This window comes from Balaenoptera ricei, chromosome 4, assembly GCF_028023285.1.
Source record: "Balaenoptera ricei isolate mBalRic1 chromosome 4, mBalRic1.hap2, whole genome shotgun sequence".
NCBI classification, from domain to species: domain Eukaryota; kingdom Metazoa; phylum Chordata; class Mammalia; order Artiodactyla; family Balaenopteridae; genus Balaenoptera; species Balaenoptera ricei.
The window spans coordinates 79,647,392-79,664,465 of NC_082642.1; the positions used below are offsets into that span (position 1 = coordinate 79,647,392).

Consider the following 17,074-nt stretch of genomic DNA (forward strand, 5'->3'; position numbering starts at 1 on the left):
AGCCATTAGCCATACATGCGATTATTTAAGTCTGAATGGATTAAAATAAAATATTCAGTTCCTCCATTGCACTAGTCACATTTCAAGCACTCAACAGGAACACGTGGCTAGTGGCTATCGTATTGAACAGTGCAGACACAGAATATTTCCATCACTGCATGGCCCTGGACAGCACGGGTCTATATGTTCCTACCAATAATTATTACCAGTGAGTGATGGAAGCATTAGGATTACCAAGAGAAACATACAAGTAGAGAAACAGCCATGTTATAAACATAAAAGATCCATTTCCCACCGTATTCTCTTTAGGAACAAATTTTTGAAAAATAATCTTTCCCCTGTTCTCTTTACTGAGAAATAGATTTACAGCTTTTTAAACCTTTCCTCGGTTAAATGAATGAGAACCGAATCTTTTTTTCTGCTGAGTGGTCTGTGCATTGCACGCAAACTTACAGTTTGGTCTCGTCAGCCTCTTTCTGCATGATTTCGAGAATCATGCGGCACGCTTCAGAGGTTCCCTCTGGGGTGGCATGGATGGTGACAGGCTTCTCTGCAGCCCCGGAGTTCTCCTTTCTATGGATGTCTACCCTGCGGGGAAAAGAATCAGGAGCCATAGCACAGAGTCATCTAGGACTGGATCCTAGTCCCAAGAATGCGTCGCACCGGCCAATGTACAGCAAGGACACAGACAGACCAGGAAGTGTCATGAGCACGTTTGCAACCAATGCCATTCTCCAAGAAGGCGGCAAGCAGTGCAGGGGGGTCTTGTGCCAAACCCAAATTCTCGGCAGCTCCACTGAGAAGGGAATATTTCTCACAGGAGTGCCATTGGGCAAAGGCACCAAGGCGACGTGGTAATGAAGCCAGTTTGGTAAATGAAGTATTTTGTGTAGTCTTTCCAATGATCTTAGAAGCGAAGAGTAAAGTGAGCGGGATAATACTGCACGTTGGCACAGTGCCGGTCTCTGAACTGATTGCAGCTTTTGAAAGCCGTATGTTAATCCAACTCTAAACACCAAATTCAAGCAAGCTTTATGTATCTGAGTATGGACAGAAAACAGAGGCATGTCCTTTCTCTGCCTAAGTTTTTGGTTTCCTTGCCGCCAGCAGCCTGCCTTCTTCCAGGCTCTTAAAAACTAATGGCTCAAAAGCTTGATGACTTTATCAGACTTCTTTGGGTAGTTGTGGCTCTATTTGTTTTTAACTTTCAAAATCACATAATTGATTGTATCCTTTTTTACTTTGGCTGTCCGAAAGCCCAAATCCAAGTCTCTGGCCTATTTCTAAAAAAATGGGCACACACTTTGAGAACTAACTCACTTGTATTTAAACTTGCTGCATTTTTTTAAATGATTTTTTTTAAGTTACTTTATTTTATTTTATTTTTTGGACACACTGTGCGGCATGCGGGATCTTAGTTCCCCTACCAAGGATTGAACCCAGCGCCCCCTGCAATGGAAGCGTGGAGTCTTAACCACTGGACCGCCAGGGAAGTCCCTAACCTTGCTGCATTTTTAAAGCCACTTTAAATAATCTTTGGAACAAAAAGACATACAAATAAAAATCACTTTCTCAGTGAAGAAAACTTAGAGGGGAAAAAAGGGGACTGATTTTAAAATAAAGGAAACATCACATAGTACTTGCCCCCTGTACTGTCTCATCATTTTACTCCTATGATTTTAAACTCTGGGACTCATATAAGTGTCCATCATTTGGAAGTAACTCAGTCACTTTGCAGAAAACAGTGTTTTCTCTTTCAGTTTACAAGACACTCAATATCTTGAATAAAATGCACTAGGCATGTAAATAACAAATATTTGTCAGTAATTTGGTGCTTTGTAATTTAAGTGCTTTCACAGTAATTATTTCATTCAATCTGCCTGACTGTCCTAATTCTCACAATACTCCTGGCTTACAGAAGAAGCAATTGGTGCTCAGAGACCTTAACATTTTTTCCTAAGATCATATAGCTATTAAGTGGTAAAACTTGAACAAGGGTCTTTGTTTTCAAGACCTGTGCTTTGTTCATTACATCATGCTGTGGTCTTATGAACACACAAAACTCAACAACCTCACAAGTCACTTTATCCACTACAACTCCTACTACCAATTCAGTCTCCTTAAACAGAAAACTAAACATAAGACTAATGTACTTTATTTATTGCTCAATGTAACAGTGACTCACCCGTTTCCTTTATGTAGCTATTTGTGAGGCTCCCTAGCTGGTCTCAAAGAATGACTACCACCCAGGGCTCTGACGCAGGAGAGGAGGCAAGAGCTAAGATACGTGGGTTCTAGGGTCCCGTAAAGTTCAGCCCATACCTCTGTTGTTTTAAAAACATGTAGATGTATTCACAGGTATCAGATAGCTTATGAGAACAATTCTTGACTGTGAGGTCATTAGTACCTTGTTTATGAACTATTAGTGTTTCAGGGTATGACCTTTAGGTCATTGGCATGAAAGCTCATTAAAGCCCCTGGGCTTTGTGTTAGTCTGTTAGTAGTTCCGTTTAAAGAAGCCATAGTCCCATACAGCACAGCCCCCCGCTGCTGATGCAAGCAATAGCAACCTGGGAATGGCCGGGACCCACCAGCACTCAGGGGACCCCTCAGAAGGAAGCAAAGGAAGCCCCGGAGGCACGTACCGGGACTGGGTCTGCTTAGTGATGTTCTTTATGGTCAAGCCCTCCTTTCCGATGATGGCACCAACAAACTGGGTGGGGACCAGGATCCGCAGCGGGAAATCAATCTGTCTGGCCTGAGAAGAGCCCCCAGGGGCATGGCCTTGCTCCCGGGAAGAGTGGTCCCCACGCTGGGCTCGCTGAGGGGGCGAAGGGGAGCTCACCTCTTCATCCGGGATGTAGGAAATCTTGAAGGAGTAGTTCTCAAACTGATGCCCGCTTAGCTTCTCGATGGCTCTGAAATGCAGCAGGGACAAGTGAGCTTTGTTAGAGAACAGTGTTGGAGAAAACCCCCCAGGGTCAATGGACCGGTTCATTCACTCTCCTTTACTAGTTGCCTACGTGAGTGCCGTCCTCGGCACTAAGGATGCAGCAGTGAGCAAGACACATGCCATCTCTGCTCCCTCAGAGCTTGTGGTTAACAAATTAAACAAGTAATTACAATGTGTAGGCCTGGTCAGACTTGATATACAATGTGCCAGTCTGCTTTTTTTCACCACTCAAGGCTGTATCCCCATCATCAAAAACTCTTTGTAAATATTGGCATAAAATTGTCTCTTTTTAAAAATTCTAATTGTAATACAGTTATTACTGAAAATTCAGAAATAGATAAGCACAAATAAGAAAAACATCCTAGCCCATCCTATATCTTTCTTAAATATAAATATAATATTATGTATACAAATGGATTAATACCATACATACTACTTTATAACCTTTAAAAATAGTTAATACTCTAAACAGTTTTCCAAGTGATTAAATATCCTGCAATTTAGTTTTTACTGGCTGTTTAACATTCTATTGATTTGCCATCATTTTTGCAACTGATTCTCTATTGTTTTATATATATATATATGTTTCTAATCTTTTACTACTGCATACAGTGTTGTCACGGGCATCTTTGCAACTACAACTTTGCAAACAGGACAAATTCCTAATGGAATTGCTGGGTCAGACAGTAGGCAGAATTCTAACATCTTAAGCCATTATTGCTCAGTGTCCTTCTGGAAAGGTTTCAACATGTACTATCCCATAACAGTTAAGAGAGCATTTGTTTCCTTGAATCCTCAGAAGTACAAAGTACTATGATTTTAAAAGACTTATCAATTTGATAAATCCCACTATTGCATCTTAAAAACTATACATGAAGTGCAACCATTTTTTCACATGTTTTTGGCAGCATGTGAAAAAATTAACCCTCTTCTACAAGGTTACCGTTTAGGGTTTACAAATTTATTACAAAGCAGCACTTTCTGAATTCAGTAAAAGCAACAAAGTAATATCATGTACAGAGGGCCTACCTAAGTAGCAGATGGACAAGTACTGTAAAGGCTGAGTTGTTGGTATATGTATCCTGCTTACATACGTGTGCAAAAGTCAACAGCAAATGACTACTGCCTTTTTCAATGCAACATTAACATTTTGAAAACTAGTGGTATGAGAATGGGTTAACCATGTATTCATGGGTGTGGAAACCTTGAAAAAGAAATAAAAGTATAATCCTGGGACATATAACCAATACAGATGTTATGCCACATGTGACCATAATTCTAGTTACGATGACCTGACAGGCACTTCATGGACCCTCTACAAAAAGGAACTTGTTAAAAAAAAAAAAAAAAAGGAACTTGTTTTTGTTGTTGTCGTTTTTTAAAAAAATTCAGTCCCGTGTGTGTTAATAGCCAAGCTCACAATTAACCATCACTGAAGCAATGTAGCCATGAGTGGGATTAGGAGGTGAATGTGAGTAGGAAAAAGAACCTGAGCCAGGTGCTCTTTGATGAACCACTCCTAGATGACAATGTTCCCTTGGGCTGATGTCACTAAGGCGGATCCCTCTTTTAATATTCATAGAGGGAAAATGAGGTTTCAGCATCCATTCAATGAGTTTGGACAGAAACAGGCTTGGGCTTCTTCCTCATGGTGCATGGAGGAAGCTCCAGGTGAAAGTGGCTCCTAGTGGTTGTCAAAGCAGACTCTAGTGGACACAATGTCACAGACGTGGTGCCCTCTATTCCTGACTATATCAAGATACAGCTCCCACCTCGGTTTTGATGCCAAGGCCCAACATTTTTCAAGATAAAAATCTCTGTACAATCAACAGACAGACACTCTGGTATAAATGCCCTGGGGCTCCACTGATGTGTCAAAGATCTGCATCTTTTCAGAAAAGGTTTATAAAACACAGGACTCAATGGAATTCAAAGACAAGCTCCACTCCCCCCCACGCCCAAATTTGAAGAGAAATAAGCCCAAATCCACTTACGTTTTTGCTTCTTCTCTTGTTGCATATGTGACGTTGACAACGGCAGTTTCTGTGTCTGTGTTGACTAGGAAAGAAGCAAAAACTACATTGTCATAGAAAAAAAAAAGCTGCCACCCTCTGGCTAATGTAAATAAACTTATTTAGAGAAAAATGCACAAAACACCTCACTGCCCTATCTCTTAGAGTTACTTGAATCTATCTTTATTCATGCGCATTCATAGTAATTTGTAATCAACTGTATATACACATTTGTAATCAATTGTATATACAACTCAAAACTACACTTTCACTTATTTTATCAACACTTTTGCATGTGTATAGTATATGCACATTTTCTTAGGATTTTTCATTTTTAATGCCTATATAAAATTGCAGCAAGTAAATGTGCCATGATTTTTGCCTAGCCATTCCTTAATTGTTGACAAATGAGTTATTCTCAGTATTTGCTATTCTGAATAGTGTTGATAAAAATCACCATTGTTGCAAATATCACTTGATTTGTGTTCTTCTGAATTATTTTTTTTAGGGTAATTAGAAGGAAAATAATTGGGTAAAAGAACATAATGCTTTTTAATGATTGTTTTCAGATTATTCTCCTAAAAGTTTGTATCAATTTATTGTACCACTATGAGTTTTAATTGTTATAATTTGCATTTATTTTAAAATAACTGGATATATGTATAAAATAATAAAAGTATTTTAATTTTAATTCTTCATTCATGGATAAGGTTGAACTATTACTATTTTTGTTCCCCTTTGATAGACCTCCTTGACTGTCTGTGTGAGTTAAATCTAGTAACTGTGTACAATGAATATAGAAAGTTGACAATTCCAACCTACTTGACTAAAGAGAACACATAAACTCTAAGAGTGGTTAACAAGGGATCACTATTGTGCGTTGGTTTATCTTGATTCATAATTGCTTGCCTCTTCTTCCAAAGTCAGACATTAAAAATGAATTCAAAAAGCAAGACAAAACTTTCTCAATCTAAGTCAGTAAACTTAAACCAAAAATACTGGTTTCCCCAAAACCAGTAAACATAACTAAATCAAATCCTCCCCCACTAAAACATTTAAGCTATTGGGAGACTTGGAATTAACAATATTAAGGTGAGGATAATTCAAGAGAACCACAATAGAGGTGTTTTTCAAAATAATAATAAAACCCTATAGTGCAGGGATCCTTAATCTTTTTTTTAAAAAATTATTTATTTATTTATTTATTTATTTGGCTGTGCTGGGTCTTAGTTGCGGCATGCGGGATCTTCGTTGTTGCATGCAGGCTCTCCGTTGAGGCATGGGGGATCTAGTTCCCTGACCACGGATTGAACTCGGGCCCCCTGCATTGGGAGCCTGGAGTCTTATTCACTGGACCACCAGGGAAGTCCTGGGATTCTTAATCTTGAATCCATGTTAGAGCTTCAGGAATTCTTTACTCACCCTCCCCACTTCCCTGCAAATATTCAAATTTGTGGGTACGTGGATTTTTCTGGCTTATAATTTCCATACGATTCTCAAAAAGGTTAAAGATCACTGTTATCCAATAACTTCAAAGTAGCTGCAGCCCTTACGGGGAAGGGAGGCATAATCCTCAGGAAGGAACTGCCACTGCGTTTTACGTGTCACCAGTGCTGAGCCCAGCCCTTGCCTTGGCCTGGGAGTGTTCGTTTTGCTAATACACAGAGAGGTCCTCATAGTGCAAAATAGGGAATGTGCGGCCCACAACCATCCTCTTTCAGTGCTGACACACTGAATGCTACGAGGCCTCATATCTACACTTTGTAGTGCTACAGATGAGGTTGAAGACTCCCAAAACGGGAGAAAGGCTGGCTTTGAACCTCCTGAATAAAGCTATCCACTAGAAGTCTCAGATTCTCAGATTTTGTTCTACTCCTTAGTCATATTCTTTGTTCTTGAACAACATCTGTCTTCAGGAAGTCAGACCTGTGATTCTGGGAAAAACTGAGCTCCATTCAAATACTTTATTTCTTTGGACATGAAAGCTCTCCTTAAAATCCTACTGAAAAAGTTTTCCTGCTGAATCAGGAATCACCTATGAAACAGAACAAAACAACAGCCCAGCACTTCTATCCCGTAGTTGTGAGGCAGCTAGAAACTGGGTGCCCTCAGGGCACAGGTGCCACTGGAGCTGTGAACTGCCCCCAGGGACCTGGAGTATTTCTTCCTTGCATGGCATTGTCCTAAGTTTATAACATGGTCTTAGTTAGTAACTTTTACAGGTTCATGTCTGGAAGGTCATCCTGCCTACTAAATCCATTCCTTATTAGAATGTCTTCTTTTCCATTTGAGGGAAATAACAAGAACTGAGAAAACAGAATCCTTGTAAATCATGTCTTCCTTCTGAGCTCTTTCCCTTCACCTTTGGGTATGGGCAGTCAGCAGTATGAAATTGACTAATAGTATTTTTAATATTCAGGAGTGGAGAGCATCTGAATAACTACTGCTTTAAAACTATTATATTAATTATACTGGCAGACAGAACAGACTGCATATGAGAAAATGGATTCTCTGTGATTTTTCCTAAGTGAACTTTAACGATTATGTATGACTCCATGGTCTGTAAATATTTATTCAGCTTCTCTCTGGGTGCCCCAACTATTCAGTGATATAGGAAGGGTAAATTTATTCTCCCCATTATACACATGTGGAAACTGAGCCAGGAAGGTCAAGTGACTTTTACAAGGGCTCACAGTCAGTAAGTAACTGAATTCATAGTCTGCTTTCTAGGTCAATGCAAAAATAATCTTTATCACATGTTACTGCCTATCCTATCAGGAGCTTGGAATCTACTTTTCAGGGACTCTTAAATAGCTACATAAGATATCAGCTCAGGAACCCTTTTTTTTTTTCTTTAAAAATCATAGCACTTCATGTTTTAGAAGACAAAAATAAGGGCAGCAGGAAAAAGAAAATGTGTTTTCTGGGGATTTACAGCATTGTTCCTAAGACAGAGGCTCTCAAATGAGTACACACAAAAATCACTTGGGGGTGCTTGTTGAACATACAGATTCATGACTTCTTCCCCCAAAGAGTCTTACTTTGTAGGTCTGTCTATGGTGAGCCCTAGGAATCTGCATTTTCCCAAGCACTCCAGGCGATTCTGGGGTAGGAGTCCTACACCTTGAGAAACACTCAGTCCAAGATATTAGGGATATGTTGTTCTTAACCAGGAAGAGGAAAGCTGTAATAGTGTAAATCCAGTTACTTCCAAGTGAATTAAGCATCCCCCACCCTGACAGCATTTGTCCAGTGCTTGAGTACATTACGGAGTATAAGAAAAATAGCCTGAAAACCATTCTTTGAAAAAATCGATATAGACAGATGGATATAGACATCTCTCACATACAGATATACAAACATACACTCTAGGAAGCTTGCTTCAAAGGAATTTGAACTTATTATTTGTCCTTGGATTTGACCCGACCTATAAGAAATAACAGGTAATATCCCTCTCAAAATTCAATAGGCTAATTTCGTCACTTATTACCTTGTTCGACATTCTCCACTGTCCCATACTGAGCCAAAAGTCCATCCAACACCTGAAAAAGAAGCTTTGCTGTCAGAATTTCAGGTCTTCCATAAAAGCAGCTAGAACTGAATAAATGTACAGGACTTTCATTTGCTTATTGGCTCTCGAGTAATCTGTTCACTGAGGAAACACAGCAGAGCTTCGGAGTCTTAGTAATTGTTAACAATCACATTCATCATGATGGTTGGAACCCACTTGCTGCTTTTGAAATCAGAAGCAGAATAATGTACAAAGATTACTTCTCCTTCCTGGAAGATTTAACCTTCTTCCTTCAGTTTTCCTTTAGGGATCTCCTTATTTTACAAAGTAATGAGATATGTATACGTTCAAAATTTTCCACAATGAAAATTTTTTTTCTTAAACGAATAAAAACATTAGACAAAATATTCTGCTTCCTTTAAGGCTATTTTGATTTTGTTTGGGTTGGGGAACATGGGGCAGTATGTTTTTCAATAATGCAGTAAAGCCACTCCTCATATTCTATCTTATTTTATTTCAAGGTAACAATCTTGTAAGAAGTTTTACAACTCCGAAAATATGTCTTAACTGTTATTCATAGCAACTAATTCAAAATAAACAAAAAACTTGCTCAAACTAACAAAGAACCTTCTATTCTTATGGGTTTTCCATTTATTTTATTTTTCCCCAAATCGTAATTTAGAAAGGTAAAAATCTTTTATAAAATCATAGAATAAAAATCACAAGCAAGGTATGTATTTTGTTTCACAGTTCGTCTGTTGGTGCTTGGTTTCTGAGAAGACAGAACATAAGGGATCAAAGTGCACATCCTGCACGACGAAAGGGACAAATCTGACCCCAAACTCAGGGCAGATCATGCACATTAGGGGCACTGAAGAAGGGAAAGTCTGAGGACCTCTAATTCCTAAATGTGAAAGGGAACTATAAAAAGGGGAGAAAATCCCTTATTAACCCATTAAAAAATAAAATGAGGAAAGAGAGCAGGAAGATAATAAATATAGAAATGACATTGGCCTACCTCCCATTGCAGGTGAGGAGGGATGTTTCGAATCTGAATTTTCCTGCTCCTGTAAAAGATAAAAGCACAGACACAACAAACAGGCTTAAGACCACAGTTTGAGTTTACTTTCTCACTATGTTCACCAAGACATCAGCAAGGGATTTTGATTGTGAATCAAGAACATCTTGTTTTAAACCATTCGTCAATTTCTCCCTTTATGTCTGTTAGTATTTGCTTTATATATTTAGGTGCTTCTATATTGGGAGCCTATATGTTAATGAGTGCAATATCCTCTTCCTGTATTGATTCCTTTATCATTATATAATGTCCTACTGTATAGCACAGAGAATTACACCCAACATCTTGTAATAAGCTATAATGGAATACAATCTGCAAAAAAAAAAAACCACACACACAAAAGAACTGAATGACTATGCTGTACACCTGAAGCTAACGTAATATTGTAAATCAATTATACTTCAATTAAAAAATTAAAAGAAGAAAAAAAAGAGCAGCTTGTTTTAAAACTTTCAATTAGGGACTTCCCTGGTGGCACAGTGGTTAAGAATCCACCTGCCAATGTAGGGGACACGGGTTCAATCCCTGGTCCGGGAAGATCCCACATGCTGCGGAGCAACTAAGTCCATGCACCACAACTACTGAGCCTGTGCGCCACGACTACCGAGCCCACGTGCTGCAAATACTGAGCCTGTGTGCTGCTACTACTGAAGCTCGTGCTCGGCCTAGAGCCTGTGCTCCGCAACAAGAGAAGCCACTGCAATGAGAAGCCTGCGCACCACAATGAAGGGTAGCCCCCGCTCGCCGCAACTAGAGAAAGCCCACCGTAGCAATGAAGACCCAATGCAGCCAAATAATAATAATAAATAAATAAATAAAATAAAACACAGCTGTTTTAAAAAAATAAATAAATAAAACTTTCAACTACTTTGAGGAAAAAAATAAAGAAAAAACCCAAGAAGTCTGAACAAGCTAAAGAAACAGCTTAGATGCAAATCTGCCTTTTCAATTTCCAGCCAAAATAGTCAGAATTTAAATTGCCACACATGTTCTAATTATAGAATTATTCCCTTCCTCCTCAAAATACATAGTCCTGCAAGTGACCCTACCCCAAAAGGTACCTAGGCTCAAACATGAGAGGTGGAATACATATATAGCAGGCTTAAAGAGGATCTTACCTAACAATGCAGAACTTCCTTTTAAAAAATTATTTTTATTTCTAATAGGTAATACAGTCCTAATTCAAAAATCAGGACACTTTAAAGAGGTATTCCATGAAAAGTCTTACTCGTTGCTCGTGTAACCTTCAGTTCCTTTATGCAAATACTAGTAAATACATATATACAATCCTATTTTCACCTTTTCTTACAGAAATATTTGCATATTCTACACACTCACTGAATCTTGTTTTTTTCACCTAACAGTAATGTCCTGAAGATCTTTCTACATTGCTAGATAGAGAATATCCTCATTCTATTTTACACTACTTGGATGTACCAAATATCCATCCCCTATTGATGGATATTTGGGCCTTCTCCTGCATTTTTATTCAGAAGATTTTTCTCTTTTTCCAAGACATCTGATAACTTTGAGTGATTTAGATCATTTGTTTTTACTTAAGCGTTAAAATTAGATAGAAAAAAGAATAGAAATAGGAAGATAAGAATTTTTCTATCTTTGGAGAACATGTTAGATCCCAGAAAGAAAACACAAATCAGCATTTAAATATTAGAAGAGGTCATTTCAATGGAAGGGCTTGGCACTGAAATCCCATAAATATCGCCTTTGGGGGTTGCAAGAGAAGAGACGTGGTGGCCAAAGTGTAGCCCCATTACTTTTCCTTTCCTTCTCGTGTAAGAGGTACCAAATAGTTGCTATACGCAGCCACACATTTCTCCACGGCTTTAATCTGGGCAATAGCCACAGAAAGAAATGTTACAATTCATGCAGAGAGGAAAAAGGAGAGAGACAGAGAGAGAAGTACACAGACAGGGGAAACAACAAACAAATGATAAAGGAACTGAGGGGCTCCTGTTTCCTCTGATCTTTTTTTTTTTAAATTAAGGGGGACCATCCCTCTGTTCTAGATCCCATATACTACTTCTGTCTTGTTTTATTTTTTAAAAATGAGAATGCATTCATGCTTTACCAGAGCTGCCTAAATGACTATACAAGCCATTCTGTAGAACCTCTCATCTTGTGTCAGGATAGGAAGGAGAAAAAAGAACCAGGAACTAATTTCTGCTTCTGTGCTATGAAGGCTCATTCCTGACACTGCCTTTGGCAAGAGTTCATAATAAAACTGCTGACACCATCCCATACAGTGGCTGCATGGAATGTTCCACAAAGGATGTCACAAGCCTAACTATTCATAGAAAAGGCATCATAATTTACAAGAAAATTGAATATTCTGAAGAAAAATATTTTTGTTATCTCCAAGTATAAATAAACATTGACTACAACTGCTAAGCCAGAATTTATTGATAGAAATCCTATGGGAAGAAACTTCTGCATAGACACTAAGATTTGAATAAAGAAAGATACTGTTGCATTGTTATGACAAAGAATGCAAATAATCTAAATATCCACCAGCAGGGAGATGAATAAGTAAATCATAGTAGAGCCATAATACTGAACATTATACAGCTGTTAAAAAGAATGAAGTAGACATGTATCCACGGTCATAGGACACTCTTCAAGGCATAATGTTATAAGATGAGCACTAATTACAGATTAGGTTTGATCTGTTTTTTAAGAGCACAAAACAAAACTATATGTCATTAAGTGTGTATATATGTAAATGCACAAAGGTAGCTACAAACATTTGGTTGGTAAAATGGGACATGTACTTTTTATTTTAGCTGCTTCTGTCTTGCTTGCTTTTTTAAAAAATGACATGTTCATGTCTTACTTACTTTAAAAAATTAACACTTAAAACTCCCACTAGGGCTTCTTTCATGAATCGAAAAGATTCATTTCTTTAAAGTATCCTGGAACCTGCTTTTAAAAAAAAAGAGAGGGGGCTTCCCTGGTGGCGCAGTGGTTAAGAATCCGCCTGCCAATGCAGGGGACACGGGTTCGTGCCCCGGTCCGGGAAGATCCCACATGCCGCGGAGCAACTGGGCCCGTGAGCCACAACTACTGAGCCTGCGTGTCTGGAGCCTGTGCTCCGCAACAGGAGAGGCCGCGATAGTGAGAGGCCCGCGCACCGCAATGAAGAGTGGCCCCCGCTTGCCGCAACTGGAGAAGGCCCTCGCACAGAAACGAAGACCCAGCACAGCCAAAAATAAATAAATTAATTAATTAATTAAAAAAAAAAAAAAAAAAAGAGAGAGGGCTTCCCTGGTGGCGCAGTGGTTGAGAATCTGCCTGCTAATGCAGGGGACACGGGTTCGAGCCCTGGTCTGGGAAGATCCCACATGCCACGGAGCAACTAGGTCCGTGAGCCACAATTACTGAGCCTGCACGTCTGGAGCCTGTGCTCCGCAACAAGAGAGGCCACGGTAGTGAGAGGCCCGCGCACCGCGATGAAGAGTGGCCCCCGCTTGCCGCAACTAGAGAAAGCCCTAGCACAGAAATGAAGACCCAACATAGTAATCAATCAATAAATCTTAAAAAAAAAAAAAAAAAGCCTGTGCCTTTAAAAAAAAAAACATATTAAGATGGTTTAAAAAAAAAAAAAAGAGAAAAACCCTCTTATTTTCTCCATAATTATCAACCAGTTAGGTATCCTTCTTGAAATCTTATTTAACAAAGTATTAATTTATTTGGCAAACCCCTTTGTTCACAGTGTGTAAATAATCAAACTCTGCCCAGTCCAGATGATCCCAAATCCTAACTGAACGGGTCTAAAACAATGATGCTTCCTTGTAATATCTGGTGTGAGGACTGCACATCAGGCAATCAGTTGAGTAACTGGAACGTTCGTTAAGCAGGGTTCTCTAAAAAGCTAGTGTGTCGCATCTCTAATTTTAGACCAGGATGGAAAGGAAGAAAAAGAACCCAGAAACGAAAAGGGGAAATGGAGATCACTTCAGCAGAACCCATTCAATTGGAGTTCAGTCAGGTCACCTGGGAGAACATCCTGAGAGACTGTCTTTCAGGATCAGGAGTGACCAGGATCTTTGGGATCTGCTAACTTCCATGGCATCATCTGGACATTGTGCCTGCTTGTTAGGGCACCCAGGATGCCCAACCCCTTTTTCCCTGGGAGGGATGTCTGTGTGCTCTTCAAAACCCAGCTCACACCTGCAGACAATTCCAGGGCTTCTCCAAAAAAGAGTTGTTTCTATGCACTCTTAAGTTTTTATAACAGCTCCCTCTTTGCTATAATTACTTATCTGCTGGCACTGGTCCTCTCCTCACTGGATTGGAAATTTCCTCAAGGACAGGCTTCTTGTTTACTAGTCTCCTGTCCAGCAAGAGGCCAAGCGCATAGCAGAAAAGGAGAACATGGAACTCTGGGGTCTGGGAAAAGCGCTGCTATTGCTGGCTGTTGTCTGTTTATGATGCGGACCTTCTGGACCCTACCTGGGAGGGCACAGGCTGTCCTTTTCTCCTTTGCCAGGTAGTAAAGGGGAGAGGGAAGACTTCTCTCCCTTCTTTCCTTTAGAGAAGAAACCCAGTGTTCAGCTCAGTCTCGAACAACAAATGTGGATCTTTCTCCCTTTGAAATCCATAAAAGTGTGCCCTGCTTGCAAACAAGCCCAATTTACACAATAACTTAGGAAAGTGATTGGTTTTAAGAAAATAGTTCTTTGTTCCTTAAAAAAAAAAAAAGAATAACCTCACAGTTCCTTTAGTTTAGAAAGGAAATCAAGCTTCTCTAAAAATACATAATTGACATTTCTCATCCTCACCACCCAAAACCATTACAGCCAGCTTCTAGCTGGCCTGCCGTCTGTCTTACTTTTCCCTCCTCTCCCATTCATCCCACACTTAGTGACTTTCTAAAACACAAATATGACTGGTTGCTTCTGCCTTCTTTGAATGACTCCCTGTCACCACATCCAAATTCCCATTCATGACCCTGTTACTGTCCCATTCCCCATCTCTTTATCTTTAAACCCTCTTGCCCCAGCAACTGCTCTAAACTTTGGGCTCTTACCCTTCCATCCAAAATAATTTGTCACACCTGTAGTTTATATGCGTGCCAGGTCTGAGCCTTCAACATGCTCAGTCCACCTTAAAAACAAGAGTAAACAAAGGCAGTAAGGAACATGATTTTGATTTTTTTAAAAAAAATTTTAACTGAAAACAGAATAAGACCTGCAGTCAAGCTATTAATATAGACACACAGGCTCTCTCCCTAAGGCTCTGGGATTCAGGAACTCAGAATTTCCCACTTTCATATTCAAGTAAGTGTGTTCAGTGGAAAAGAGCAAGTAGCTCAGTCTCTACACATCCAGGAAAATAATAATATAGCCCAACAGCTATTCTGCTTGGCTGAGGAACTGGCCACTTTGATGGATTCTATATTCTGGTTAATTGGTGACAACAGTATACACATGTAGACTATCAAATCTTAACTACAAACAAAAAAAACTTAACCACAGCTCATCTAAGGCTCTTCAACATGTAAGTGCCTCAGGGTACTTTTCATGAATATGTTATTATCTTTGTCCTGTAGATGCCCAGAGGAAGTGGAAAGCTCTGAGTGAATTTCAGATAAAACTAGATGTCCACTGTTAGGAATTTCAAGGACCTGGCAGAAGTTATTTTGTATGGTAGCATCTGTTGCTTAAAATATCTGGGCAATCAGCTGGGGAAGTAAAATCATATTTAATTGTCAAGGAATCTCTGTGATTTTGAAGAACCACCCCATATCTGTGTGTGTGTGTGTGTATGTATGTGTGTGTGTGTGTGTGAAACGCCTGTTTGCTTGTGAGGTGGATAATGCCATAGTTTTTAGGCATACGGTCAATTAACCACAAGTCTGATCAACCACCTTGGGAACTCTAGCCCAGGCACTGACCATGCTGGGGGTCTGAGTAGGGAAGACTTAACATATATTGTGGACACCCAGCTCATAGGATCTCAGATTCCATTTGAAAATTAGGCAAGCTAAGAATCAGAAGATCTCTGGGAAAACTGTGGGCAAGAGAAGCAACAGAGGAAGCAAAAGGATCGTATAAGAGAGTCCTCTGGGGTTCAATGAGAGATCCTACCCAACTAGGTCCCATCTGTTTCCATAGCAATTTTGAGCTCCATCAGATGACACTGTGGTTTTAATCTTGCAAGGAAATCAAAGCACCATGGAACGTGCATTATCTAGAGGCAGGTGTGCTAACCGACTCCAAGGGCAGTGGCAGAGCCAAGGCTGAAACCACCAGAACTCTTGGCCACACCCCCTCCTCTAGTGCTATAATCAGATTCCCCTGCATCTCATGTCCTCATTAGTAAGTGTTTGAGGCACTTTCTCTCCTTCCCATTCCTCATCAGTTCTAAAAGTTCCCCTTAAAACTTCTGGACATTCTGTACAAAGGACATCCTGTGCTAAATTGAACTAGGACCTAGGGCTAGCAATGAATCAGGGAAGCAAATGAATCACCGGTGATAGCCGCGGCCAATCTTCTACCCAGCACTCAGCTGCCTTTTACAGTAAATCCCCTCCCCCACCCACCTCTCATTTTTCTCTCCTTTCTCTCACACACATACACACAGAGGGCACAGGGAATGACTTAAAAAAAAAATCAATGAAACTAACTGTTGTCATTTTGTTACAAAATTATTAAGAACAACTGCATCTGCCGCTATGGAATCTAAAATAAATGTATTATAACAGTTATTAGAAAACCAAATGCTTTCCACATAAAAACCGTTAAAAAGTGAAAAAGAGGTTTTGGGGTTTTTTTAGGGAGAAAAAACGTGTGATCAGAGTAAAGTCCTTGTGAATATTAGCAGTGTTATGGGCCAAATCATATAAGGATTATATCAGATATTATTGTGGTGCCCTGTTGCAAAGGGTTTGAGCCAGGAGAACTGCAGTTATGAACCCAGTAAATTCCCTTGCTCTATAAACTCAGGTCCACAAAACCATAAACCCCCAAGTGGCCTGAACACACTTATGCTTCATGAGAATTCAGAGACAGGACCTCTTGAAAGTCTACTGCTTGAATATCACAGAAAAGAAATCAGTGAATATGATAAAGCAATAGTCTGAGACTTTGTAACTTACTCATTTACCTCCGAGCCCCTCTCAAAGAGGCCTTGACTTTTTAAGAGGTTGCCAACACAATTCCAGACTTCCCTCTTGAGGAAAACATCAGGAATTCTTAATTGTTCTTGAAAGAGGTAGAAGGAGAAAAGTAATTAGATAATGATGAGATGCTCATGAGAAGACAGGTCAGGCTGCTCCACCTGGGCAAGACGGTGAAGGAGTCTCCCTAGTGGGTCAGGTACAATGAGTACAATTTGCATTAAATGACCATTGAGTTTCAATCCAACTGCAAGATTCTACAAACCCTTTAGAAAGGTTAAAATCATCTCCTGTTAAAAGGAATCAGTATGCTTGACTGTAGGTTGAAACCACCATACACTGTTCTAGTGAAGTAGATAATCACATTCCTCAGATATTCAAT

General features: G+C 39.6%; 1 protein-coding gene across 5 annotated transcripts in view; it reads right to left on the reverse strand.

Moving 5' to 3' along the window:
* Positions 1 to 17,074, reverse strand: part of IGF2BP2 (insulin like growth factor 2 mRNA binding protein 2) — a 164,696-nt gene that overhangs the window by 33,738 nt on the left and 113,884 nt on the right. For 3 of the 5 annotated variants that reach the window (XM_059920720.1, XM_059920717.1, XM_059920721.1), the window contains exons 3-7: positions 9,495 to 9,543; positions 8,456 to 8,507; positions 4,948 to 5,011; positions 2,646 to 2,918; positions 454 to 588 (exon numbers count right to left, since the gene is read on the reverse strand). In XM_059920720.1, the coding sequence (XP_059776703.1) occupies positions 454 to 588; positions 2,646 to 2,918; positions 4,948 to 5,011; positions 8,456 to 8,507; positions 9,495 to 9,543 (573 nt within the window). Of the gene's footprint in view, positions 1 to 453; positions 589 to 2,645; positions 2,919 to 4,947; positions 5,012 to 8,455; positions 8,508 to 9,494; positions 9,544 to 16,671; positions 16,778 to 17,074 lie in introns of all 5 variants that reach the window. The other 2 variants (XM_059920718.1, XM_059920719.1) reach the window with 1 other exon arrangement.